Source organism: Trifolium pratense, linkage group LG2 (genome assembly GCF_020283565.1).
Source record: "Trifolium pratense cultivar HEN17-A07 linkage group LG2, ARS_RC_1.1, whole genome shotgun sequence".
Lineage (NCBI taxonomy): Eukaryota > Viridiplantae > Streptophyta > Magnoliopsida > Fabales > Fabaceae > Trifolium > Trifolium pratense.
The window spans coordinates 27,716,673-27,743,244 of NC_060060.1; the positions used below are offsets into that span (position 1 = coordinate 27,716,673).

The following is a 26,572-nucleotide window of genomic DNA, read 5'->3' on the forward strand; positions in this document are numbered from 1 at the left end:
ACTAAAAGATCACCTTCAAAGCAACCGTCTCAGCCACATGAGTAAGCATATGGTAGACTCCATTAACGGAATACCCATTTTTAGGACAATGACTTCATTCCCATCTATCCGGGACATTAAACCTACAAAATAAAGTTAGATAGCCTACCCCAAAAAACACAAAATTGGATCCAAGTCTAAACACTACCACCACAAAAAATTATACCCTCCTCCATCCCACATGTCCTCCATATCCACTAACATTATCCACCACCATTATCCCAAAACCATTATCACAATCCTTACACGCAATATTCCATTTAGGACCCGTTTGAATTAACTTATTTTTGAGTTTATAAAAAATAATTTATGTAAATAAATAAATTTTTATGTTAATTTATAAGTTTTCACTAACAAAAATTGTATCTTTATATATTTTTTTCATAAACTACATTGACAAACTTATGAGTATACTACGTAGTACACAAAAGCTTATTTATTTTCATAAGTTTAATCTGGTTTGGGTTCAACTCTCTCCTGATCACAGGTGCAAGGGATCAAAACTGTATTCCTCCCTACACTGAACGATTGGTTAAGTTATTTTTGTCTAAGCTTAAAAATACATTCAAATGGACCTTTAATCTAATGAATTTTTCTCTCTTTCTCACTCTCACTCAATATTAAAGATTTAAATAAAGATTAAAACTTAAGTACGTAACGTAGTGCACCCATATTTCATCTTAAAACTCAAATATTTATCAAGGCAATCTGTAATTTTGCAGACTTTAACTACTACTAACAATTAATTAACTTGCAATATAATTGAAAGAGAAACTGATTTGTTCATACATACGTATAGAGAATCCAAACAACCCAATCCATATGGTGAAATATTAACGAGGACCTTATCATGTTAGGTTATGAAAGGAAAGTATCTAATTAAGTTGTTTAACAAAAGTGTTACACATGCACCTTACACTTTATAACTTTGATGATAATATATAATCATATTACTTTTTATAAATTAAAAGAAGAAAAGTTCTAATCAAAGTAGTATTAATTTGTTAATCATATTCATCCTAAATAATCAACCGTAGATTCGATCGTATAGTTGTCTCTTTCCCACCTCACATGGAAAAGGTTTTGCACTTCATAAACGACATCCCAAAATGCTTTTGAAAAGAAGATAAAGGATTTCATTAGAAAAAAGTAGACAGGTTTTTCCTTTATTTCTTCCCCTTTTAATCCTTTTCTCATCACTAAAAGCGTTATAGTAAGCTCAACTCAATCAATAATTTGATTATAAAAAATTAAGTTGCTTATATTGACCAATAGTTTTCATTGGACACTTTTATGTTTTTTTTTAAAAAAAAATATCAAAAAGGGCTAACGTCCGGAAGAAAGATATTACTACGAAACTAAACGATGAGAAGATATTTCCTATATATCACTCACCGTCACTTCCTCTTAAAATTCTTCCGCATCTAATAACTCCAGCATTTCTACACAATCCATCCATGTTCAATTTTACCCACCCCGTCGGCAGAGTTTCCAATATTAGTTATATTGATAGTGATAACTAATTAACAATATGATTTTTTTACGCAATAACAATATGAATTTAATCGGTTCATAGAAAAATTAATAAATAAGATAGGCTAACAAATTAATGTAAAGTTACTGCAATGAAGCATGCTATTGCGCTTGATTTGTCTCTATTGGCTTTGAGAGAGTAATTTTCAAAAGTGACTGTCAACAGCTTGTGAATGCTTTTGGTAATGATTGTTTGTATGTGAATGAAATGCAATGAGTTAATTTTGGACTAACTAATAAAAATTCAAGTAATTTTTCCTTATGAAAAAGTTAAAGTATTTTGTACTAAACTAAAAGAAAAGTTTGAGTAATTAAAGTCTTGCGTAAAAAAAATGTAATTAAGACCGAGATACAAACATGGAGAAAAATCTCTCTCTCATCCTTACATTTAACCCTTTACTCCTACGAACAATCTAACATTCCATTTTACTCCGTTTATTATTTGACATAACCACTATATATAGGCAAAGTTACAAACTGAAAATTTAAAAAATGAGTTCCAAAAATTTAGCTACAGCTAAACTTACCTAAATTTCCAGTAAAAAATTACAAACCGAAACAATTGAAAAAAGATTTTTTTTTTTTTTTTTGATAATAATTGAAAAAAGATTTTTGAAAAATCTAAATAAGAGAATGACCGTAGCTAAAACTAAAATTTGGAAAAGAGCTTTCTAGTAAGACGAACAATAGCATCTTCAGCAATATTCATCAAGAGCAAAATCAATTTGAGGAACAAAATCAATCATGCCAATACTCCACAACCTTTTAACACCAGTAGCACCAATAGGTCCATCATGTCCACAAGAGTCTCTGAATCAGAGTCTCTCATCATTTATGGGACATTGATCTCATAATGAATCTAAAATGATGACAGTCGGCTATTACAGAACTGCACTAGTATACTACTGTTGAACAAAGTTCTATATATAAGAATATGTTGTTATATGAATCTAAAATGAATAATTCAACCATGATTGAAATCATAAAACCAATACAAACAATCACAATTAAATTAAAAAAAATAAAAATAAAAAAATAAAAAAACTTGAATAGCTCATCACCTGAGAATTCCTTCTCATCAACTAGCTTTCACATTAACTGCCGGATTGGTTTGAGGTAGATGGAGGGGAGGGGAGGTAAGGGGGGTAATCTTGACAAAAAAAAAATTCTTTTTATTAAATCATTTTTTCAAAAAAAAAATGTTTTTATTCTTGAAAAAAAAATACAACATTTAAAAACAAATTTTTTTAAAACGTTTTTTTTTCAAGAATAGAAAACTTTTTTTTTTTGAAAAAATGATTTAATAAAATGAAATCTTTTTTTTTGTCAAGATTACCCCCCTCCCCTCCATCTACCTCGAACCAATCGGGCCCTAAGGCATCATCCTGCATTTTTGGACCATCAAGAAAATCCCTTACAAAAATCACAGAACAAAGTATATTCATCTTATTGTTGAATTTTGAGTTAGTGGGCTCATGTTTACCACACAACGCATTATAGATAATGAAAAGAAAAAAAAATCATCTCAGATTCATGATTCGAGTCATAATGCATTTTACTCTAACGCCATTGTCTCATTGAGGCATCCATTCCTTACAAACTTATGAAACATTGGGTAATAAGGACAAATCACTGCAAAATTGAATTTAGGACCTAAGGATCACCGAAGCACTATAGATATCCATTCTTGCATTTTGAATAAAAATTCATATATATTTTTTGACAAAAAAGAGGGAGACACATAGAGACAATTGTTTGAGTGACAATTAAAGCAACAACTAGCTTTCACATTCAGGGATTAGGGTCATTAAGTTCATCCAGCATTTTACTCTATAGTCATTGAGGCGTCTATGATCCATCCGTTACAAAATTTATAAAACACAGTACATTCATCGATTCCAATAGTCAAATTTAGGGTCTTAGCACAAAGAATATCAGTTTCTTTTGAATGTTCTTGAAAACATTTTGTTTGATTGTCTAATATCCCATAAGGCTGAGATTCAAACAATTATTATGAAGAAAGATGATGAGCTACCCCTGGGATGAATATAATTCGGGAGAACCCAAATTTGAATCCCGGGAGAAACAACCTCGTGGCCATAATGCCATATATACCAGATAGATATTATAAGAAACAGTTTAGACTCCAAAGAGTTGGTTTCTATGTACTTTGTTTAAGTTAATTTGTGTCTTCCTTAGAGAATTTCTTTGAAACCCTTATCAGTAGGCTAATCAAACACAAGGACGCAATGCTTTTTGAATTTGCAAAATTAGTTCATATTGTAGTTGCAAAATTGCATTTAGGGACTAGGGTCATTAAAGCACAATAGATAAGAATCCATTCCTTATATTATGAATGAAATTTTATATTAAAATCGCATTTAAGGCAACAACTAGCTTTGACATTAAGGCATCATCCAACATTTTTGGGCCACCAAGACAATCCCTTACAAAAATCAAGGAACAAAGTATATCCATTGAATTTGGAGTTATCTCATGTATGTCATACCACTAGTGACAGTTTCACAATTAGGGTCATAAAGAGATGATAGACACCATCCACGATTAGAATAAAATTTCATATTAAATTGTTTTCCCTTATGAAAGCCACCATCCAACTTTTCCATTATGAATAAAGAATTCATAATGCATTTTTCTCAAAGGTCATTCAGGTATTCATCCCTTACAAAACTTATGAAACATTTGGGACAAGGGTCATTATGTTCATAATGCAAAATCACTTCTAATTGCAGTTGCAGAATTGAATTTAGGGACTAAGGGTCGTCAAAGTATATACCCATTCATGCATTATTATGAATAAAAATTCATAATAAGGAAACAACTAGCTTTTGCATTCAGGGACTAGGGTCATTAAGTAATTTATCCAACATTTTTTGGGCATCAAGACATCCAATCACTTTTATCGAAGCATAAGATTAAAAGTTTTTATCGAAGCCCATCATATCGTTCCCAACAGGTATTGATTACAAAGCAGATGGGGCAAATATGTTGGAATGAAAATTCCAAAACGTGCGAAACTACATTTTCCTAACAAACAAAAATCTGTTTTTTTTTTAAATATTGGTACCAAACATGATCTTGGGACAGAATACGTTTTGCACAATTAAGGTTCTTTTTGTTTTTCTCAAGCAGAAGATCGAATGCTCTTCAATGATCAAGAACCAGGAGAATGGGTAAAGTTGTACCTCTTTTTCAAGCAGAAGATTGAATGTTCTTGACAAAATAAAAAATGGGTATCTCAACATATATGATTCATGAATGCAAAGATGTTGAAATGAAAGTTCCAAAATTTACCGTATCAAACGAAAAAGTTAATCTTTCAAAAATTGGTGCCAAACAAACAAAAGGGTCATTGGACAAAAAGAACACATTTGCTCAATTAAGATTCTTTTGTTTTGTTTTTATGAAGCAGAAGATTGAATGTTGTTCATAATGCAATCACTTCTAATTGCAGTTGAAGAATTGAATTTAGGCATTCAAAGCTGAATATATATAACCATTCATGCATTATTATGAATAAAAAAGCGGACACCGATAGAGACGATTGCTTGAGTAGCAATTAAGGCAACAGCTAGCTCATTCACGGACTAGGTTCATTGAGGCATCTATGATCCATCCGTTCCAAAATTTATAAAACAAATTATATTCGTCAATTCCAACGGTCAAATTTAGGGTTACCATGGCTATATACTCCACCCTTTTTCAGATAATGAAAACAGATTCTTCACACAATGAAAATTTAGGGTTACAGGAAACCCACCATCGTGCCCAATATGTATCGATTATAAACCAAATGGGGCAAATATGTTAGAATGCAAATTCCAAAAAAACGAGTGAAACTCTCCTTATCGTGACAAGCAAAAAATTGTTTTTAAGTTCCTTTTGGGACAGAACAGAACACCCTTTGCACAATTAAGGTAATTTTGTTTTTCTCAAGCAGAAGATTGAATTTTCTTGAATGATCAAGAATGAGAAAAAAATGGGTAAAGTTGTACCTTTTTTCAAGCAGAAATTTGAATGTTGTTTGTTGATGTTGCAAATAATAAAAAGTGGCATGTTGTCCTGTGTACTTAGCTCAATTGGCAGGACATTGCATTCTTAATATAATATATAAGCATCTCATTAATCTAAAATCTGCCATAAGCTCTAGATAAACTAACCAAGTAGAAATATATAATACCTTTTCTTTCTGTTTGTAGATAGCATCAACCTTCTTTATGTAATCATCTGTCAGCTTCTACAAAACAGCACAATTACCATGAGAAAAAATCAATTATTACTTTTACTTTTGAATAATAAGCTACCCATATAAATCCATCATCAATAATGAAATAAAACAGCAAACTGTCCTAACAGGAAAACTTCACACTGATATTGAACAGATAGATAGCCAAAACTTTAGCTGCATGCTAGTTGCTACAATATCTAAGTTATAAAGACGATAAAATTACCACGTGTCTGCAACACGAAAAAGTTCAAAATGCATGGCATATTACGATATTGCATCATTCCCCAATAAAAACAGAAAAGAAAGATGGCAGCAAGAGTTTAAATAGACTAAAAGCACATTGTACCCTTGGGATTATGACCAGGAATACCTTGAAATATTTGTCTTGGGTAAAATCCCCTTTGTCATTGTATTGTCTCTCTTGTATATATATAGTTGTACAGATTCATTTGTTCAAGAATAATAGAATCATTTCGGATTGTTAAGCTCTCCAGTTGATACCTACCTCAAATTTTTCATCTGACATAGTTCAATCTAAGGTTTAAGCCGTTGTGAGCACACTGGTCCATTGTCAGTACTTGACTGCTCACATAATTGATACACCCCCCCCCCCACCCCCCCCCCCCAATAAAAAAAAAAGTAATCCATCTCAAAAGCTGCAAATACGACTCACCTCCGTGTGCCATCACCAAGTCTTGGTTCATGTGATCGCATACACAAGTTTTCAGTCCATTGTTATAAGGCACGTGAGCACATACTACTTTACGGTCACTACCAAATCTCATTGATACAAGGGTGGCAGAGAAAACCTTCATTGTTCTATTGTAAGTTAGATTGGTACACTTAAAAATATTGTTATTCCTTGCATAGGTTTCCGAAAAAAACCACCAACATAACGAATACCAAAGACAGAAGACCGAGTTTAAGGGGATATTAGCAATATTAGCAACCAAGAGCTCATTGAGGATTATTTTCATACAAGATACCATATTGACACATTTAATCAAAACTAAAATTATTTCACTCATGTTATTGAAAAATATCTCAGATGGGATTGTATGCAATATTGCATACTACTCTACTCTTACTCTCAATCAATGACTCAATTCAATGGAGAGAAAAAGAAGTCTGTCGTACAAATCATTCCGAGCATGCCACACATTAAAAAGAACACAAGTATATACAATAAGTTTGAATAAGATAATTTTGATTTTGTTTCTCTATTTCATTCTTTCTGGTTTGTCATATATAAGTGCATAACATACCTTGATTTGTCTGATGGTTGTTGTACCAAAAGAGAACAATTTGTACTAACTACTAAATAGCATATTACGGAACAACAGTGGATTGGTTGAATTCTGCTACATTGTACCGCTACTCTAGTCGATGTTTGACAACACTGAAACCAACCCAAATCAACTAAAAGGAAGTAAAAATGACAGAAGCGAAAGCTGATAATAAGATAGAAGTCATGCAATGAAAAGTGATCATGAGTCATGAAGGACAAGTAGCAATCACTAAACTAAGTGATTGGACTCAAGTGATTAATGAGCTCCACCTGGGATGAATAATTCGGGAGAACCCAAATTCGATTCCTGGGAGAAACAGCCTCGTGGCCATAATGCCATATATACCAGATAGATAGATTATTATAAGAAACAATTTAGACTCCAAAGAGTTGGTTTCTTTGTACTTTGCTTCAGTTGATTCGTGTCTTCCTTAGAGAATTACTTTGAAACCCTTATCATTAGGCTAATCAAACACAAGGACGCAATGACTTTTGCATTTGCAAAATCAGTTCATATTGTAGTTGCAAAATTGCATTTAGGGACTAGGGTCATTAAAGCACAATAGATAATATCCATGTCTTATATTATGAATGAAATTTTATATTAAAATTGCATTTAAGTCAACAACTAGCTTTCACATTAAGGCATCATCCAACATTTTTAAGCCACCAAGACAATCCCTTACAAAAATCAAGGAACAAAGTATATCCATCGAATTTGGAGTTAGTGATCTCATGTATACCATACCACTAGTGACAGTTTCACAATTAGGGCCATAAAAAGACAATAGACACCATCCACGTTTTGAATAAAATTTTATATTAAAATTGCTTTGCTTTGAAAGCCTCCATCCAACATTTACATTATGCATAAAGAATTCATAATTCATTTTCCATTGAGGGACAAGGGTCATTAAGTTGGCATCAAATGCATTAATTTAACATGTCACATATGTTTCTAGAGATGTAGGATCCATGTGGAAAACAACATATTCGTTTAACACCCCCACATTATAGCCCCCTAATGGCAAAAGTTAAGGGATAAATATTTTTGACTGATGTGTTACAATTTCATGAATGTATTTGCCAATTCGATTATTTTGATCGATACTCACAATGTTGAAGACCAATTTGCCTATTCATTCAAATCTTCATTAAGTTATTAATATTGAACACAATCAAGTCAAAAGCACCAAAGATAGTCTAAAAGTTACTCTAAAGTTCAAATGAAACATCTTTTGCCGACCATTACATAGCGGCTTTTTTAAATTATAGTACAGTGAAAGTGAGAAGGGGGAGAACATCAAGGAAATCATAGAAGTACTTCCAAAAAACAAAAAGAATCTTGTAACAGCGGCTTTTTTAAATTATAGTTTTTTGTGAGTTGAAATTATTTTTTTGTTTCTCAATATATTTCAGAATCTCTCATTTAACTTCTCTAAATGTAATAAAAACTACTTTTGTAAGTGACAAACAATTAACTCATTTTATCTGAGAAACTTCTTTTCTTTTTTTCTTTAATCTACAATCTCATTTGAAAAATGGCTTTGAGAGTGTAATTTGTGTTTAAGCATCTCATTAATCTACAATCTGCCATAAGCGCTAGATAAACTAAACAAGTAGAAATATATAATACCTTTTCTTTCTGTTTGTAGATAGCATCAACCTTCTTTATGTAATCATCCGTCAGCTTCTACAAAACGGGCGCAATTACCATGAGAAAAAATCAATTATTACTTTTACTTTTGAATAATAAGCTACTCATATAAATCCATCATCCATCAATAATGAAATGAAACAGCAAATTGTCCCAACAGGAAAAATTCACACTGATATTGAACAGATAGATAGCCAAAAATTTAGCTGCTTCATAGATATTTTTATCATCTTTTTAACTTTAAGTCATCCAATTGACACTACAAAATCCACATATTTGAATAGACCTTCAAAAGATTCTTTCTACATAATGCAAATATAAATAACCATTATAAATGAAACAGTTTCATAATAAGGTAAATGAATAGCCGAAATAATACTCTTGGGATTATGACCAGGAATACCTTGAATATTTGTCCTTAGTAAAATCCCCTTTGTCATTGATTATGATTATAACCATAATTTATTCTATCGTTGTATTGTCTCTCTTGTATATATATATAGTTGTGTTGTGCAGATTCATTTGTCAAGAGAATAATAGAATCATCATTTCGGATTGTTAAGCTCTCTAGTTGATACCTACCTCAATTATTTCATCTGACATAGTTCCAGTCTAAGGTTTCAGCCGTTGTGAGCACATTGGTCCATTGTCAGTACTTGCCTGCTCACCTAATTCATACACCCCTCCCCCAAAAAAAAAAACATCTCAAAAGCTGCAAACACAACTCACCTCCGTGTGCCATCACCAAATCTTGGTTCATGCGCTCACATCGTATGCACAAGTTTTCAGTCCATTGTTATAAGGCACGTGAGGGGATATCATCTATTTTCTTCCAGTTAATATAAGAAATACCTTCGGTTCAAGGTAGCCTAATAGGCTTTTTCTTTGGCCCCTGTAGCTCATACTGAAAATTCTACTATTTATCTCTCACTCTTAGATCCCAGTTGACAGAGTTGGTTCCTCACATTTCAAACCTATAGAGCTTGTGTGTAATAAACATTTAGTGTTGTATCTTATTTCAAAATAAGGACTAAATGCATAGAAGTTGACTGTCATTTCATTAGAGAAAAAGATCCTCTCAGACATCATCAAGACTTCAATGGAGAAAAAATCATCAAAAGACTTCAATGGAGAGAAAAAGAAGTAAGATCCTCTCAGACATCATCAAGACTTCAATGGAGAGAAAAAGATCCTCTCAGAGATCCTCAAGGCTTGTGTGTAATATTGCATACTACTCTACTCTTACTCTCAATCAATGGCTCAATTCAATGGAGAGAAAAAGAAATAAGGCGTACAAATCATTACGAGCATGCCACGGATTAAAAAGAACACAAGTATATACAATAAGTTTGAATAAGATAATTTTGATTTTGTTTCTCTGTTTCATTCTTTCTGGTTTGTCATATATAAGTGCATAACATACCTTGATTTGTCATATGGTTGTACCAAAAGAAAACTGGGATCAGGAGTGCTTATTTGAGCAATGGTCTTCAGTACTAAATAGCATATTACAGAACAATAGTGGTTTGTTTGAATTCTGCTACATTGTACCGCTACTATAGCCGCTGTTTGAAACACTGAAACCTACCAACATCAACTAAAAGGAAGTAAATGACAGAAGCAAAAGCTAATAATAAGATAGAGGTCATGAAATGAAAAGTGATCATGAGTCATGACAGACAAGTAGCAATGACTATACCAAGTGATTTGAGTCCAATCATTGGACCAAGAGGTTAATGAACTCCCCCTAGGATGAATAATTCAGGAGAACCCAAATTTGATTCCTGGGAGAAACAACCTCATGGCCATAATGCCATATATACCAGATAGATATCATAAGAAACAGTTTAGACTCCAAAGAGTTGGTTTCTTTGTACTTTGCTTCAATTTATTCGTGTCTTCCTTAGAGAATTCCTTTGAAACCCTTATCAGTAGGCTAATCAAACACAAGGACGCAATGCCTTTTGCATTTGCAAAATCAGTTCATATTGTAGTTGCAAAATTGCATTTAGGGACTAGGGTCATTAAAGCACAATAGATAATAATCCATGCCTTATATTATGTATGAAATTTTATATTAAAATTTCATTGAAGGCAACAACTAGCTTTCACATTAAGGCATAATCCAGCATTTTTGAGCCACCAAGACAATCCCATACAAAACTCAAGGAACAAAGTATATACATCGAATTTAGAGTTAGTGATCTCATGTATACCATACCACTAGTGAAAGTTTTACAATTTGGGTCATAAAAAGACAATAGACACCATCCACACATTTTGAATAAAATTACATATTAAAATTACTTTGCTTTGAAAGCCTCCATCCAACTTTTCCATTATGCATAAAGAATTCATAATTCATTTTCCATTGAGGGACAAGGGTCATTAAGTTCATCCAACATTTTACTCTATAGTCATTCAGGCATCTACGGTCCATCCGTTACAAAATTTATAAAACACATAGTATATTCATCGACTCCATAGTATTTCATCCATATGTTACTCTATAGTCATTGAGGTAACAAATATCTTTCACATGAAGGCATCAATCAACATTCGGGACAAGGGTCATTAAGTTCATAATGCGAAATCACTTCTAGTTGCAGTTGCAGAATTGAATTTAGGGACTAAGGAGCATCAAAGCAGAATATATATCCATTCATGCATTATTATGATTAAAAATTCATGATTTTTTTTAACAGAAAAGCAGACACCGAGAGAGACAATTGCTTGAGTAGCAATTAAGGCAACAACTAGCTTTCATATTCAGGGACTAGGGTCAATAAGTTCATCCAACATTTTATTCTATAGTCATTGAGGCGCTATGATCCATCCGTTACAAAATTTATAAGAAAGTATATTCATCGATTCCAACTTTCACATTCCTTTACAAAACTTATGAAACATTAGGGACATTAAGTTCATAATGCAAAATCACTTCTAATGGCATTTGCGGAAATGAGTTCAGGGACTAGGGTCATCAAAGCACAATAGCAAACATTTGTGCCTTATAATTTTCATCAAAGCACAATTGCATTTAAGGAAACAACTAGCTTTCGCATTAAGACATCATCCAACATTTTTGGGTTAACAAGACAATCCCTTACAAAAATCATGGAAAAAAGTAAAACTATCTTATTATCGAATTTGGAGTTAGTGGGGTTCATGTATACCATACCACCCTTTATAGATAATGAAAGGAAAAAGAAAAATCATCTCAGTGACATTTTCAAAATTAGGGTCATAATAAGACAATAGAGACCATACACCATTTGAATAATAGTTCATATTCAAATTTCTTTAAAGGCCACCATCCAACTTTTCCTTTATGAATAAAGAGTTCGTAATGTATTTTACTCTACGGTCGTTGAAGCATCCAACCCGTACAAAACTTATGAACCATTAGGAACTAGTGTGATTAAGTTCATAATGCAAAATCACTTTTAATTGCAGTTGCATAATTGAATTTCGGAACTAAGGGTCATCAAAGCAGACAATATACCCATTCATGCATTATTATGAATAAAAATTCATAATTTTTTTAATAGAAAAGCGGACACCGATAGAGACAATGGTCATTAAGTTCATCCAACATTTACTCCATAGTCATTGAGGCATCTATGAAGGAAAAAATATATAAACTAGGAAAATTGATACATCCACTCATGAAATCAATACATAAGAAACTGAGATAAGAATCATATACCTCTTGATCTGACTTTTCATTTTCAAAAGGTTGCTCTGATTCGTGCATGAAGCCGTATCTGAACCATCAACCATCCCTTTACCCAACAGCATTCTTCTAACTTCAGTTACAGGAAATATTATTTTTTATCTCATATTAAAAAAATATTTCCTTTGAAAGCCACCATCCAACTTTTCTATTACGAATAAAGAATTCATAATGCATTTTTCTCAAAGGTCACTGAGGCATCCATCCCTTACAAAACTTATGAAACATTTGGGACAAGGGTCGTTATGTTCATAATGCAAAATCACTTCTAATTGCAGTTGCAGAATTGAATTTAGGGACTAAGTGTTATCAAAGCAGACTATATACCCATTCATTCATTATTATGAATAAAAATTCATAATTTTTTTAATAGAAAAGCGGACACCGATAGAGACAATTGCTTGAGTAGCAATTAAGGCAACAACTAGCTTTCGCATTCAGGGACTAGGGACATCATTAAGCAATTTATCCAGCATTTTTTGGGCATCAAGACATCCAATCACTTTTTACCGAAGCAGGAGATTAAAAGTTTTTATCAAAGCTCATCATTGTTCCCAAAAGGTATTGATTATAATCCAAATGGGGAAAATATGTTGGAATGAAAATTCCAAAAATGTGTGAAACTACATTATCGTAACAAACAAAAAGTTAATCTTTCAAAAATTGGTGCCAAACAAACAAAAGGGTCAAGGGACAAAAAGAACACATTTGCTCAATTAAGGTTCTTTTGTTTTCTTTTTATGAAGCAGAAGATTGAATATTGTTCATAATGCATAATCGAATTCAGGGACTAAGGGTCATCAAAGCATACTATATACCTATGTTGTTGAATTATCAACTAGCTTTCGCATTCGGGGACTAGGGTCATTGAGAAATCTAGGATCCATCCATTTCAAAATTTACAAAACAAATTATATTCATCGATTCCAACTGTCAAGTTTAGGGTTACTATAGAAATATATTCCACCCCTTTTTTAGATAATGAAAACAGATTTCTTCACACAATGCAAATTTAGGGTTACAGGAAACCCACCATCGTTCCAAACACGAGTGAGATTCTTTATTGTGACGAACAAAAAACTGTCTTTTAAGGTTCTTTTGGGACAGAACAGAACACAATTTGCACAATTAAGGTTATTTTGTTTTTCTCAAGCAGAAGATTGAATTTTCTTGTATGATCAAGAATGAGAAAAAAATGGTTAAAGTCGTACCTTTTTTCAAGCAGAAAATTGAATGTTGTTTGTTGATGTTGCAAATAATAAAGATGGTTGAGCGAACCACCGAACATCCACACACAGAGTTTTCATTTCATTCGATTCTTGAAGAAGAAAGAATGGATGTGTCGCAATCGATCCACAATGTCTGCGTTTTTGTTTCGTTCGTTTCTTGTCTTGAAGAAGAAAGAAAGAATATGTTTTTATCACAAATTAGCTTAAAATTGAAAAGCACGCACGTTTTAATCCCTTCGCTTAATGGGCCGTTTCATTTTTTTTTTTAATAATTAATTATATATTTTTTTGTCTTTATAATTACCAAATTTTTTATCTTGGATTTAATTGATATGCACATTTAATTTTACACTGTCAACCAATATCAACCATGTTTTTCGCCATATCACCCCATTTCACCTCATTTTCTTGATATGACATGATAAAATAATGGTTGTTTATTGAATGATGGTGTAAAACTATTTTACACCGTCGGTGCATATCAATTAAACTATCAATTAAACTCTTTTATCTTTATAATAATTACCAAAATTTTTTCTCTCGGTTAAAAAATCGGCATGTTGTGCCGTGAACTTAACTCAATTGGCAGGATATTGCATTATATATATGCATGGGTCGGAGTTCGAATTTCAGTCATCACACTAATCCACTGGTGGAATTTCTAGTCACTAGACTACTTGACAAAAAAAATGGAAAAAATGGCATGTTTTGGTTCTTAGTTTAAGTTTCTATTGTTAAGCTAATCTGTATTTTTAAATGTTTATTTTGTAGACATGTTTAGAACTTTGTAAAAAGTTTTTTTAAAAAAAAAACATTGTAAAAAGTTCTTCAAAAAAAGAATGTCAATTTAATTTTTATGTCGAGATTTTCGATACATTTATCTATCTTTTTAAATTTTAAAAATTCATATATAATTCTTCACATTTTAAAAATTTCTAAAATTATGAAAAGTCCACACCAAAAAAATTTGTATATAGGTGCAAGATTTCATTTCATTACCATCATCTTAGAGTAAAACTCCATAACTACATGGTTGGTAAGTGCAAAAAGAGCGGCGTTGTATGTTGTTCGTCGTCTTGTATGACATTGTTGATTTTTCATATTATTGTGGTGTTCGTTTGATTCCAATTGAAAAATTGTTTTAATCAATTACAAAATCAATCAATTATTTGGGCATCAACGTTGTAGATCTGGAGCATAGATATTCCAGCCATTTTATTTTAATCATATTATTTATAGTAGGCATTTTGTCGTTGCATGTTATTAACTTGGATGTTGTGAGTTTTTTCGCAGATTCATCCTTTATGTTTATAACGATGTTTAATATGTTATTGTATTTGATGTATTCTAACAATTCGAATGAATGAATATTAAAGGCTTAAATGCAATTTTAGTCCCCCAAATTTCTCAATTGTGCAATTTTAGTCCCCCAAATTTTTTTTGAGGAATTTTAGTCCATCAAGTTTCATAATTGTGCAATTTTAAAGCCCCCTATTCACATGTGGTAAGATTGATGTGAAATATGATAATAACATAAACCTTATGGAAATGGATAATGTGCCGTCAAAATTTTAATGCAGTTGATTTATAGCCGTCCGATCACAATCGAAAGGTTTAAATAAATTCAGTTAACAAATACAGTTTTAAATAATAACCGTCCGATCTTGATCGGACGCCTATAAATAAAATGACCGCATGACTGCACCCAAAAATCGAATGCATGGAATCCTGGTCCAAACCTTATACACCTAATCGTCTCTTGCATTCTCATCTCCCCCATTCTTTCTCTACGAACCAATCACACTCTCAACCCAGTATCTCTTTCTCTTTGCCTTCTTTTCATCTCTCACTTTCTTCTCTACCATGAAATTAAAACGGGTCACCTGAAATTTTGAAAAAAGATAACAAATTAACTTTAAAATTAAGAGAAGTGATGAACTAAATATCAACCCTATGGAAACAATGGAACTGTGAGAAGAGTTCTTCAACACAACAACACAGACACAACAACTCAAAAATAGATCAACCATAGAAGGTGAACCATGATGATGATGACTATGAGAATTTTGCAGGTAAAATACAATTGAATCCGACCAAATTAACATTTGGATTTGTACATATGTCCACGTAGGATGTCACGTGTCAATGGAATCCAACGTGTCAACGTCATGTGGCCTTCCGTTAGTCAACTGTTAGTTGACTAAATATTTGGGACTAAAACCAAAACTAAAAATTAATTGATGACTAAAAAGACTGATTTTAAAGTATATGGACAAAAATCAAAACTCAATATAAAATAGAGACTGAAAACATATTTTACCCAAAAAAATAGTGATTTTGATGTAAAATAATTTAGAGATTAGTTTATTTTAATAAAAATCATTTTTTTTAAATGAAATAATCTTTAGTTTGTTTTGATACAACTTATAAAAATGATTTTTTTAATTACAAATAACTTTATTTTTTTAACATTTCTTTTCTCTCTCCTCCGAAAAAAATTTATTATTTTATAAGCTACTCTTAGTAGCTTCTTATTTTTAGTTGTTTTCTGATTATTTTTAGCTTCTGATTATTTTTAAAATCTGTAACAAACAGTTGCAAAATAATTAAAAGTGATTATTTTTATAAAAAAAATTGATTTTTTTCTAAAATAAGCTATAACAAACGACCTCGTATATTATGAAGTCTCTTTCAAACGTTTACGAGAACATTTTTAAGTGATATTTATTACTGTATAACACAGTCAAATTTAGAAAATACAGTATATGTATTACTATTTGTCAAAAAGCTTTTTTCCTTAACAAAAAAGGTCAAAAAAGTTTTTATATAAAAAAAATTATAAAAAAAAGTCAAAAAGTTAGTTTTTGAACTACCTATATTTCTTCATTATGCGCCTCAGAATTCGCTCATCAAACTAACTAGTGTACATCACTTCATTTCAACCCTAATCTCTCAATAAAAAAAAACTCTATAAATATCAACATAGTCAAATTTAGCGAATCCCACTTATGTAGATGCACTTTTTCACTCTAACAAATTTTGAAAGCTAGTAGCTAGGTTACTTTTTTTTTTTTTAACCTTGGTGTGCTTACAATTTTGTATCTTTTTTATTTCTTTAAATGATTTAATTATGCAATATTTGAATAGGCCAAGGGCAATTGTAACCTCTGGTTAGACAAAATTCTGTGTATAACCTCACATTTGAAGAGGTTCAGAGCCAGTTGGGAAGTACAGAGAAATCTCACCAAGTATGAATTTCGATGATCTTCTAAAAAATGTGATTTCAGCTGAAAGTGACCAACTTATGCAAAATCCTTCATCTTATGCAAAAAATGTGATTTCAGATGATAGTAATAGTAATAGTAATAATAATTCATTTTTTATAGGGAGTACAAGTGGTAATAATTTGAATGAAACACTGTGTAACAAAACCTTCAATGGGGTGTGGAGTGAGATTAATCACCAAAAACATGCAATTGGTGGTTCAATGAAGGATCATAACAACTTGCAACAATCAATTTTAGGAGAAACAGCTTTCGAAGATTTTCTAACACATGCTAAGGCTTTTAATATGGGAAACCAAGATAGTGGTCATGTTATCGGTGATGCAAATCAAGTTCCTTTTATTGGAATTGAATCAAAGTTAGTCATGGCTTCACAGCCAGAACATTGGTTACCATTTCAAATGCCAATTCCAATACAGATGCAACATCAAGAGCATCAGAATCGACAGATAATTGATATATGTCAAGATTTCAATGTTGCTAAACCGGTTTATGAGAACCAAGTTATGGATATTGGTTACTCGGAAAATTCACTTGCCATGTCAATGCCAATAGGAGCCACAACAATGTCATTTCCATCGACATGTTCAGATTCAAAAGGAGTTGTTGTTGCTGCCGCTGCTGGTGGTGGTGGTGGTGTCGGTGTTGGAAGAAAGCACAAGTACTCAGACGAGATGATGGAAAAGACTATTGAGAGGAGACAGAAGAGAATGGCGAAGAACCGTGAATCTGCTGCAAGATCAAGAGCAAAGAAACAGGTAAGTAAGACTCGTAAAGCATAGCCATCAAGTTACTAAATGATATCATCTTATTCTTTGCAGTGTATATTCACCATTCTTCTTTATCTGTTACTTTAAGGAACACATAAATAAGTTACATGAGGACAGAGACAGGTTGCAGAAAATAAATATCGAACTCAAAATGAAGAAGGTACACAATCCATACCATTACTTCTAATGGAAAAAGTTTTGTTTTATTTGTTTCTGTTGTATTGATCATGATTTTATTATATGTATGATCACTTTGTTGTGTTATTCCTAATACAATATCTCAATTTGTAGCATCATGCATATATGTTTTGGCCTAAGATTTGTTGAATGGAGATGCCTTGTTGCTAAGTAACTGAGATATTTATGTAGGCAAGCCAACCCTTTATTAGATTAGGACCGCTTCTCGGATGAGATGATAGATGCCTTTGGCCGATTCCCTTGTTTGATCACCATTGTGATTTTGCGGAAGTTCTAAAGTGTACCATTTGCAAAAATCATATAGCTCACCGTCAAAGTCGACCATTTGTGATTTAGACTATTTTAACATTGCAAAAAGTTAAACATTTATGTTCTCGGTGCATTGAATTCACATATTTTCATAAATATTTCTTAAAAACTTACTATTTAAATTGCTTAAAGAGTACCTTGGATATACTCATTAGCAAGACCCTAAAACTAAACAAAGTTAACATTTTCATAAATTGTGTCATGTTTTCCTAACAAAATCTTGGATCAGGACTGATGAATAAATTGTGCCAACCTTTTCATAAATTTATTATAATAAAATTTAAAAAGTAATTATTTTTTGTGTTTGTACATGGGCCTCTTATGGTAGGGAAAGAAAGGGGTTGACATGTTTTGCTACGGGTTATCTGAGATTTGACGAATGGATGGCATATTAAGATATATTGTGCTTTGGTACCTAAAGTTGGTGGCCAATATTAAGATGTTGTCATGAAAAGATAGTAGGCAATGTCTTTATTGTGAAATGGTGTGTTGACTCTTTGAATTATTTATTGATGAACTAATTCATTGCTTGATTTCTGTGTTGATTTTTGTCTTTGATATGTTTTTTTGTCTTGTTTTCCGTTAAAAGGCATCTTGGTACTCTTGTTTTATTTTTTGGTGTATAGAAGGCACTTGTACTCTATGATTGTATTAAGCTTGTTTTTGCAAAACAAATATATAAATTATTTCTCTAACATTGCTTCACAAATATATATATATATATATATATATATATATATATAAGATAATTGAGAGTGAAACATGTTGGATGACTAACTTATAACCTAGATTGGGTACAATACCATTCAGTCAAGATCGAATGGTTTATATTTAAAAATCAGAAATTTTATATCTTAAGATATGAAAATTGCATCATAGCGACGGTAATGAATCTATTTTCCTTCCTTAAAGAAAGAGAGGTTGGCATGAGGGATTATGATCCTCCATAGCCAAAACTTTCTCTATATATCTACATATATACTCTTTTTCTCTCTTAAATTTCTATACTCTCTTCATTATGTCTTTTTTTTAACTCGCTGGTTTCCAGAAAAAGGAGTCTGATAATCAAAAATTGTTCTCGCATTTATTAATGATTCAATTTGGGCTCAAAATATTTCGTGAACTGGGATTAAAAGTTGATTTTCATATGTTATAAGTTACTTTCTAGCTCTCTATGAGCATAGCTCATAAACTCAGTTGATAGGGACATTGCATTATATATGCGGGAACCAGAATTCGAATTCGTAATTCCCCACTTATTCACCTAAAGGTGAATTTCTAGACACTACTTGACAAAAAAAAATAGAAATTTACTTTCTAACAGTTTGATCAAAAGGAAAATTAGTATTTGGTCAAGAAAAATGATAAATGGTTTTTCAATTTATTTTGTTGACAAAAACATTGAGGGGTAATTGCAAGATTGATATTTGTTTTAAGAAATATAATAGTGAACTAAAACATACTACAATATAATAAGAATTTTCTTTTTTAAAAAAATTATAATTTTGGTTCTTGAAAATTTCAATTGTTTTTAGTAGTGTGACTCTAAAATAACACAAATTAAACCAAGTTATTGGGCTCAAGTGGTTAATGAGTTTTACCAAATGACGGATCGTTCTGGAGAACTCGTGTTCGATTTCTCAATGGGACAATTTTTTAGCCAAACTTTATTTACCTCGCGATCGAAATCTGAATTAGTGGGGGGCTTCCACTTGGAACTGCTACTTTCAACTTAAAAAAAAACTGCTTTAATTTCCGTAGATAAATTAAAAAGTTTTATCTTTACATTACAATTTCAAAGTTTTATAATAGTTTTTTTTTTTTTGACAAAAAGTTTTATAATAGTTAAGACGATTTTTTGCGTAAACCTATACCTATAGTATTTGGATTTTTTTTTTTTTTGGTACAATAGTATTTGGATTTAGGATAAAAGGAAAGAAGAAAAAGAGAAAAATAATTTGCATGACCAACGAGGTCAATGAATTTGTCCAAATGAAGCTCAGTTTTCAGGCTTTCATTTATTTCCCTTCCCTCGTTTTGGTTTACTATTACGTATGAGATCGAAGTGCTCCAATTAGAATAACAAACTCAATTATATATAAAAATTAAAAAGAAAGGGATGAATTTTTGGCTGATCATAGTTTATTTTCAGCTGCATCTATTGATATTTATTTTCTAATGTTTTTTTTTATGTATGCAAATTTATTTTCTAATGTGGTTTTATTAATAGGGTCATGTTAACATGTGCCCTAAGGGCACATGATAAGATACCTAAATATAGAAATTTAGCATTTAATGATACAAAATATTAAATGTTAAAAGAGTTGATTACACGATTTTCAAGAACATATTTCCACATTTATCTCATTAAAATGTGCCTTAAGGGCACAAGTTAACATTTTCCTTATTAATATTGCAGAAAATAGATGAATGGTTGTTGCCAAATCTCACTCCAAGATACCAACTACGGCGCACAAGCTCGGCCAAATTCTAGTTAATTGTCATTGGTTTCTGATACCCAGTGAAATTTTGCTCGGTTACATCTTATATTTGTTTCAGTTTAGCATGAATAATGTACGAGTCACAATTTGGGCTTCGACCCCCTTTTATACCAAAAAAAAAAAATGTACGAGTCACTTCACCCAAAAAAAAAATGTACGAGTCACACATTGACATCGAGTAGAAAAGAAATATCTGTCCATAATATATGGGTGGTACTTTATGTCATGATTGGCGCTTTTGAAACTAATCTTTTAGGTTGAACAATCAATAGACTTGCATAACAATTGGTGACAAAAGGAGTAACAGCTGCCACCGGATTTTGAATCTTATATTGAGTATAAAAGTTCAATGTACTTTGGTAAAAAAAAAAAAAAAAGTTCAATGTAATTCTAAAGACATGAGACTCTTATGGATTCATCATTGGAATTTAACTCTCTTTTATAGATGATTTCTCTCCCGACCTCCCGTGATTCTTTTATACCCCCAATATTTCAATTTTGCCCTTGCATAAAAATTCGGTTCGCAGAAACCGAATTTTTTCTAGTGCAAATTCAGAGTAAATTTTGGTTTTTAGAAACCGAAATTTGTTTTCAAGACAAGAAAAAACTTCGGTTTCAACAAACCGAAGTTTTTTAAGGATAAAATTGGAAATTCATAAAGTATAAAAGAAACACGAGAGGTCGGGAGAGAAAACATCTCTTTTGTAATGTACATTTTTGCTGTTAGTGTTAATAGAGCGAAAGCTTTAAGTGGACGTTAACAATTAATGAGGGGGTAATATCACGAGTAGAGCTGTCAATAGGGCCCTAATTTAAAGGGCCCATTTATTTGGCCCCCTATAAAGCCCCAATATAGCTGGCCCCCTTTTAAAAAAATTTAAACAAATTATTTTTGGTCCAGCCCTGTGTTATCTTTTTAAATTATTGGCCCCCTCTTGGGGCCTTACTATTGGGCTAAAAAAACGAGAAACCCAAAACGCATAATGCATCTTCTCCGCCGCAGAAACAAGCAGAAAGAAAACACGCAGAAACAAAATAACCCTTTCTCCTTCTCCGCCGCACCGCATCTTCTTCTCCGCCGCACCGCATCTTCTTCTCCGCAGAAACAAAACACGCAGAAAGAAAAACACGCAGAAAGCAAAATCGCGATGCATCTTCTTCTCCGCCGCACCGCCGAACCGAATTTCTCTTCTTCCTCATCAATATTTCCATAACCCAGAAACACAATTTCTCCAAATTCATATATAAATTCATGTCTTCCCTTCATTCTCTTCCAAACCCAGAACCACAATTTCTCCAATCCAAGTGAAACACAGGTGATTTTTTTTGTTTCAAATTTTCTATCTTTTTGTACTTTTTTTAATTGCTTCTTGTAGTGTATTTAGTGAATTTATTGGAAAAAAAATTAGTTGTTTGTGAATGTAGAAGATACAATATGCTTATTGTGTTACAAGTTAAAGAGAGAACTGAGAAATTGTAAACTAGCTTATTGTGTCACAGAAAGACAAAGTAAGTGAGAACTGAGAAGTGTGATTATTTAGGTTTGTTTGCTTTATCGATACAAGTTAAAGAGAGTGGGTAGGGATATAATGCTTATTGTTTGTGAATGTAGAAGATAATGTATGCTTATTGAGAATAATCACAATTTGTGTATGCTTATTGTTTTGTTTGTGAATGTAGAAGATACAGTATGGATGCTTATTGTGTATGCTTATTGTGTATGCTTATTGTGTATGCTTATTGTTTTGTTTGTGAATGTAGAAGATACAATAGTAACAGTAGTAACATCTTTGAAAATGATATTGTGTATGCTTATTGTTTTGTTTGTGAATGTAGAAAATACAGTATGGATGCTATGGATATAAATGCGGATCTTGAAGATTTAGATAATAATCTGTCAACTCTTTGGAATATTTTTGAAAAAATCGGCAAAGATCAAAGTGGCGTCGAAAAGGCGATATGCATTTATTGTTATACTGAATTTTCCATCGGAAAAAATCCTATTTCAGGTCAGAATTATGGAACTTCACATCTAACTCGCCATGTTTTTATTTGTAAAAATTTCAAGTTGAATCTTCTTAGTCTAGAAAAACCCCCACTTCCATTCAACCAAAAAATTCATCGTGATTTGCTTGCGGAAGCCATTATCGCACATGATCTTCCTTTTAGCTTTGTTGAGTATGAAAAAATCCGTGCTTGGGTGGAGTACTTGAATCCTTCTGCTGAAATGGTGTCTAGGAATACTATTGTGTCGGATATTGAAAAAATATACGACAAAGAGAGGATCAAACTTAAGGGAATCATGGATAGGATTCCAAATAGAATTTGTCTAACTTCAGATGTTTGGACAGCTACTACTAGTGAGGGTTATATTTGTTTAACCGCACATTTTGTTGATGATAATTGGAAATTAATCAGTCGTGTTCTTAATTTTTGTCGAATGAAACCCCCCCACACCGGTGTTGCATTGGAAGCCGCGTTGTTTGATTGCTTAAAGCAATGGGGAATAGATAAGAAAATATTTTCTATTACCTTGGATAATGCATCTAGTAATGACAACATGCAAGATCATCTGAAAAAGCATCTCCGCATGCAAGGTAATTTGATGGGTAATGGTGAATTTTTTCATATCAGATGTTCAGCTCACATACTCAATTTAATTGTCCAAGAGGGTTTAAAAGTGGCAAGTGAAGCACTACATAAAATTAGAGAGAGTGTAAAGTATATTAAAGGATCTGATGGAAGGATTGTAAAATTTGAAGATTGTGTCAATGATGCAGGGTTAAACGTTAGTAGTGGTTTAAGATTAGATGTGTCGACACGATGGAATAGCACATATTTTATGCTTGAAAGTGCCTTGCAATATAGGAAAGCTTTTCAATATTTTCAATTGGCAGACAGAAATTATAGACATTGTCCATCTGATGAAGAATGGGATAGGGGGGAAAGAATTTGTCAGTTCTTGGAACCGTTTTATGATATCACAAATTTGATTTCGGGTTCATCTTATCCAACTTCAAACTTATATTTCATGCAAGTGTGGAAAGTTCAGTGCATTTTAGAAAAAAATCAAAATAGTGTTGATGGTGTTATAAAGGACATGTCTAAGTTGATGAAAGAAAAATTTGACAAGTACTGGAAAGATTATAGTGAAATACTTGCGTTTGGAGCTATTCTTGACCCACGTTTGAAGGAAAATTTTTTAAGGTTTTGCTACACCAGACTTGATGCTTCAACATCTCAAGCTAAGCTTAAGAAAGTGATGGATAAATTTAAAGTGCTTTATGAAGAATATGTGAGCTATTTTGCTAATGAAAGTGTTTCCCTTTCTCAATCTTCCTATGAGTCTAGCACATTGTCTAAGCCATCCAATGTAGGGAATAAGACTAAGAAATCAAAGATTGCAATGGTAAGTTTTTTATGTTAACAATTATTAAATTTAATTTATTTTAATTCAACTCTTCTTGTTTTTAGGTTACTGATATTGATTGATGTATTAGGACTTACAAGACTTTAAAACATGGAGCTCAAATGAAAGTTCTACCCCTGGAAAGAGTGAATTAGAACTATATTTTGAGGATAAACCCATGCAACTTGAAGAAGAAAACTCCGAAGATTTTGAGGTACTCCTTTATTGGAAGCTTCATGAGAAAAAATTTCCAACGCTCTCCATAATGGCACGAGATATTCTTAGTATTCCCATCACTACAGTGGCATCAGAATCTTCTTTCAGTATTGGTGGACGCGTTCTTACCAAATACAGAAGCTCCACACTTCCTGAACACATCCAAATGTTGATTTGCACTCGAAATTGGTTGCACGGCTTTACTGAATATATAAATGGTAATAATACTTGGTATTACAATTTTTTTGCTTTTGTTATAAGTAGTAGATCAAAGTAGTGTGAGTTTGACTGCATTTATGGCATCAATTCTGTTTCAATTCATTGCACACTTATTCTAATTATATATATTGATGATTTTTTAAGATGATGATGAAAGTAATATTGTGGACGACTGCAACACTGCGGCGACAATGACTCAACATGGATGAATGCAACGCTAGGGGCGACTGCAACACTGCGGCGATAATGACTCAAAGAATTTTATTTTATATCTACTAGTATACTTTTTTCCTACTATGTGACTGTGTTCTTATATGTAAATCTCCCGCTTATATTTGGACGAGTGTATGAGGATTTTGATAATTTGATGTGTTAGATGAAAAAAAACTTAAGTGAGTTCTAGGAATTTTTTTCCGAAAATTCTCGTTTCCGAGAATTCTTAAAATTTTCGTTTCCGATGCTTCGACTCATCTGATGGGGTAATCCAGCAGAAACTAAAGTGATCATTTTGTTTTAACAAAATGTAATTATTTGATTGAGCAAAGTTTATATTTATAACACCAGATATTAGTACACAAATCTTAATTCCCAGATGGCAATATTGTTACTACTTTTAGCTGTTGGTTTCAATTCTTAATTACAATATTGTTATCGAAATTCCCAAAAAAAATTAATTCTCAGATTTTTTGGATAAAATTGGGCTTTGGGGCCCATTTTGGGCCTTGGGGCCTATGTTTTAACTTTGGGGCTTAGTCTTTTTGGGGCTTAGTCTTTTTGGGGCTCATTATGATTATCAAATTTAGGCCCCCTTTATGTTGGGGGCTGGGCCCAAATTTGCTTAGCCCAACAAATTGACAGCTCTAATCACGAGTCCCACAATGAATTAAAAAAAAAATCAATGTAATATTTGAGTCATACGACCTAATAGAATATTGGTAGATTATAACATATACATTGGAGTGGAGCTTTTTATGGCTGAAGACTGAAGTCATAACATATACTTTTCTTGTAAAACAATAAAGGGTATTCTTCTAATTATGAGCGAAAGAAAACATGTAACACAGGTACCATTCATTTAAGGTTGATGTTAGTTACTAGGAAGTCATCTTATTTTTTTTGGAAGTATTAGCTATCTTTATATTTTATCTTGTTTTAATCCCTTTAAGAAAAGGGACCTAGTAATTGGAAGTTTTGTTGAGAAGTAACTAAAATCCGACTAAAGAATTATGTAAAACAAAACATCTTTACATCTACTTTTTAATATTAATATTATTATTATATTAATATTAATATACATAATAGGAAACTTCTAGGGTATTCCAACAAATTAGTAGGTTTTGATACAAAATTTATTATCCCTAAGACCTAAGTAATTGATATTTCCTTTGAATAAAGGATTTTTTTTTTATAATAATGGCCAAGTTATCTTTTAAATAGTGAATTTCATACGGGTGTGAGGGTCAAGTTTTGGTCACGATTGAAATGAAGGTCAAGTTTTCCCGCCCAACCAAATATACATATAATACTTACTCATACTATCTCTGTTTTTCTTTTCGCTTTTATAAGACCATCCTTCGATTTTCAACTACATTTATTATTTTTTAGCTACATAACCCTAATCATTTTAGCTCTTTTTCAACACCTTACAATAATTCAAAACCCACATCCAGTAGTAGCAGAGCTTCTTTGTGAAAGCCATGGCAAGCATATGTTGGTGCAAGGTATTAATAGTTGCAGTTTTTCTCAAGAGACTAATCTGAATTCTATGTTTCGGGAGGAACTAGAATAAGAATTTACTCGCGCTTTTTAAATGACAGCGTCTATAAATTATACCTATTTGTATTTAATTATGCATAACTAGACTAATTATTTAACTTCCAAAATAAAAATGAAGTTGAAGCACACAGATATATTCAATCGCAGTCAATTTAACGA

The 26,572-nt window shown here is 32.1% G+C and overlaps 1 protein-coding gene, 1 long non-coding RNA gene and 1 pseudogene across 3 annotated transcripts; 2 read left to right on the top strand and 1 right to left on the bottom strand.

Moving 5' to 3' along the window:
- Positions 1–2,822: 2,822 nt before the first annotated feature.
- LOC123909871 lies at positions 2,823–13,900 on the bottom strand. 2 transcript variants are annotated; one of them, XR_006810024.1, is made up of 5 exons: positions 12,476–13,900; positions 10,190–10,350; positions 9,170–9,740; positions 7,087–8,802; positions 2,823–5,830 (listed from the first exon to the last, which is right to left on the bottom strand). It is a non-coding gene; the product is annotated as an uncharacterized LOC123909871 (long non-coding RNA). The 2 variants fall into 2 exon arrangements; XR_006810023.1 differs by lacking the exon at positions 9,170–9,740 and having other exon boundaries at positions 10,190–10,363; positions 13,714–13,900.
- Positions 13,901–16,898: 2,998 nt separating this feature from the next.
- LOC123904491 lies at positions 16,899–17,872 on the top strand (annotated as a pseudogene).
- Positions 17,873–21,586: 3,714 nt separating this feature from the next.
- Positions 21,587–24,944, top strand: LOC123908036 (zinc finger BED domain-containing protein RICESLEEPER 2-like). The gene is made up of 4 exons (XM_045958542.1): positions 21,587–22,109; positions 22,630–24,202; positions 24,294–24,636; positions 24,782–24,944. Exons 2-4 carry the CDS (start codon positions 22,640–22,642, stop codon positions 24,844–24,846), a joined length of 1,971 nt encoding a protein of 656 aa, XP_045814498.1. The 5' UTR covers positions 21,587–22,109; positions 22,630–22,639; the 3' UTR covers positions 24,847–24,944.
- The last annotated feature ends 1,628 nt before the right edge of the window (positions 24,945–26,572 follow it).

Coding starts and splice junctions, on each gene's coding strand:
- LOC123908036 (XM_045958542.1), top strand. CDS start 22,640: ATGGATGCTATGGATATAAATGCGGATCTTGAAGATTTAGATAATAAT. Junction 24,203..24,293: donor AGAAATCAAAGATTGCAATG/GTAAGTTTTTTA, acceptor TTGATGTATTAG/GACTTACAAGACTTTAAAAC. Junction 24,637..24,781: donor CTTTACTGAATATATAAATG/GTAATAATACTT, acceptor TGATTTTTTAAG/ATGATGATGAAAGTAATATT.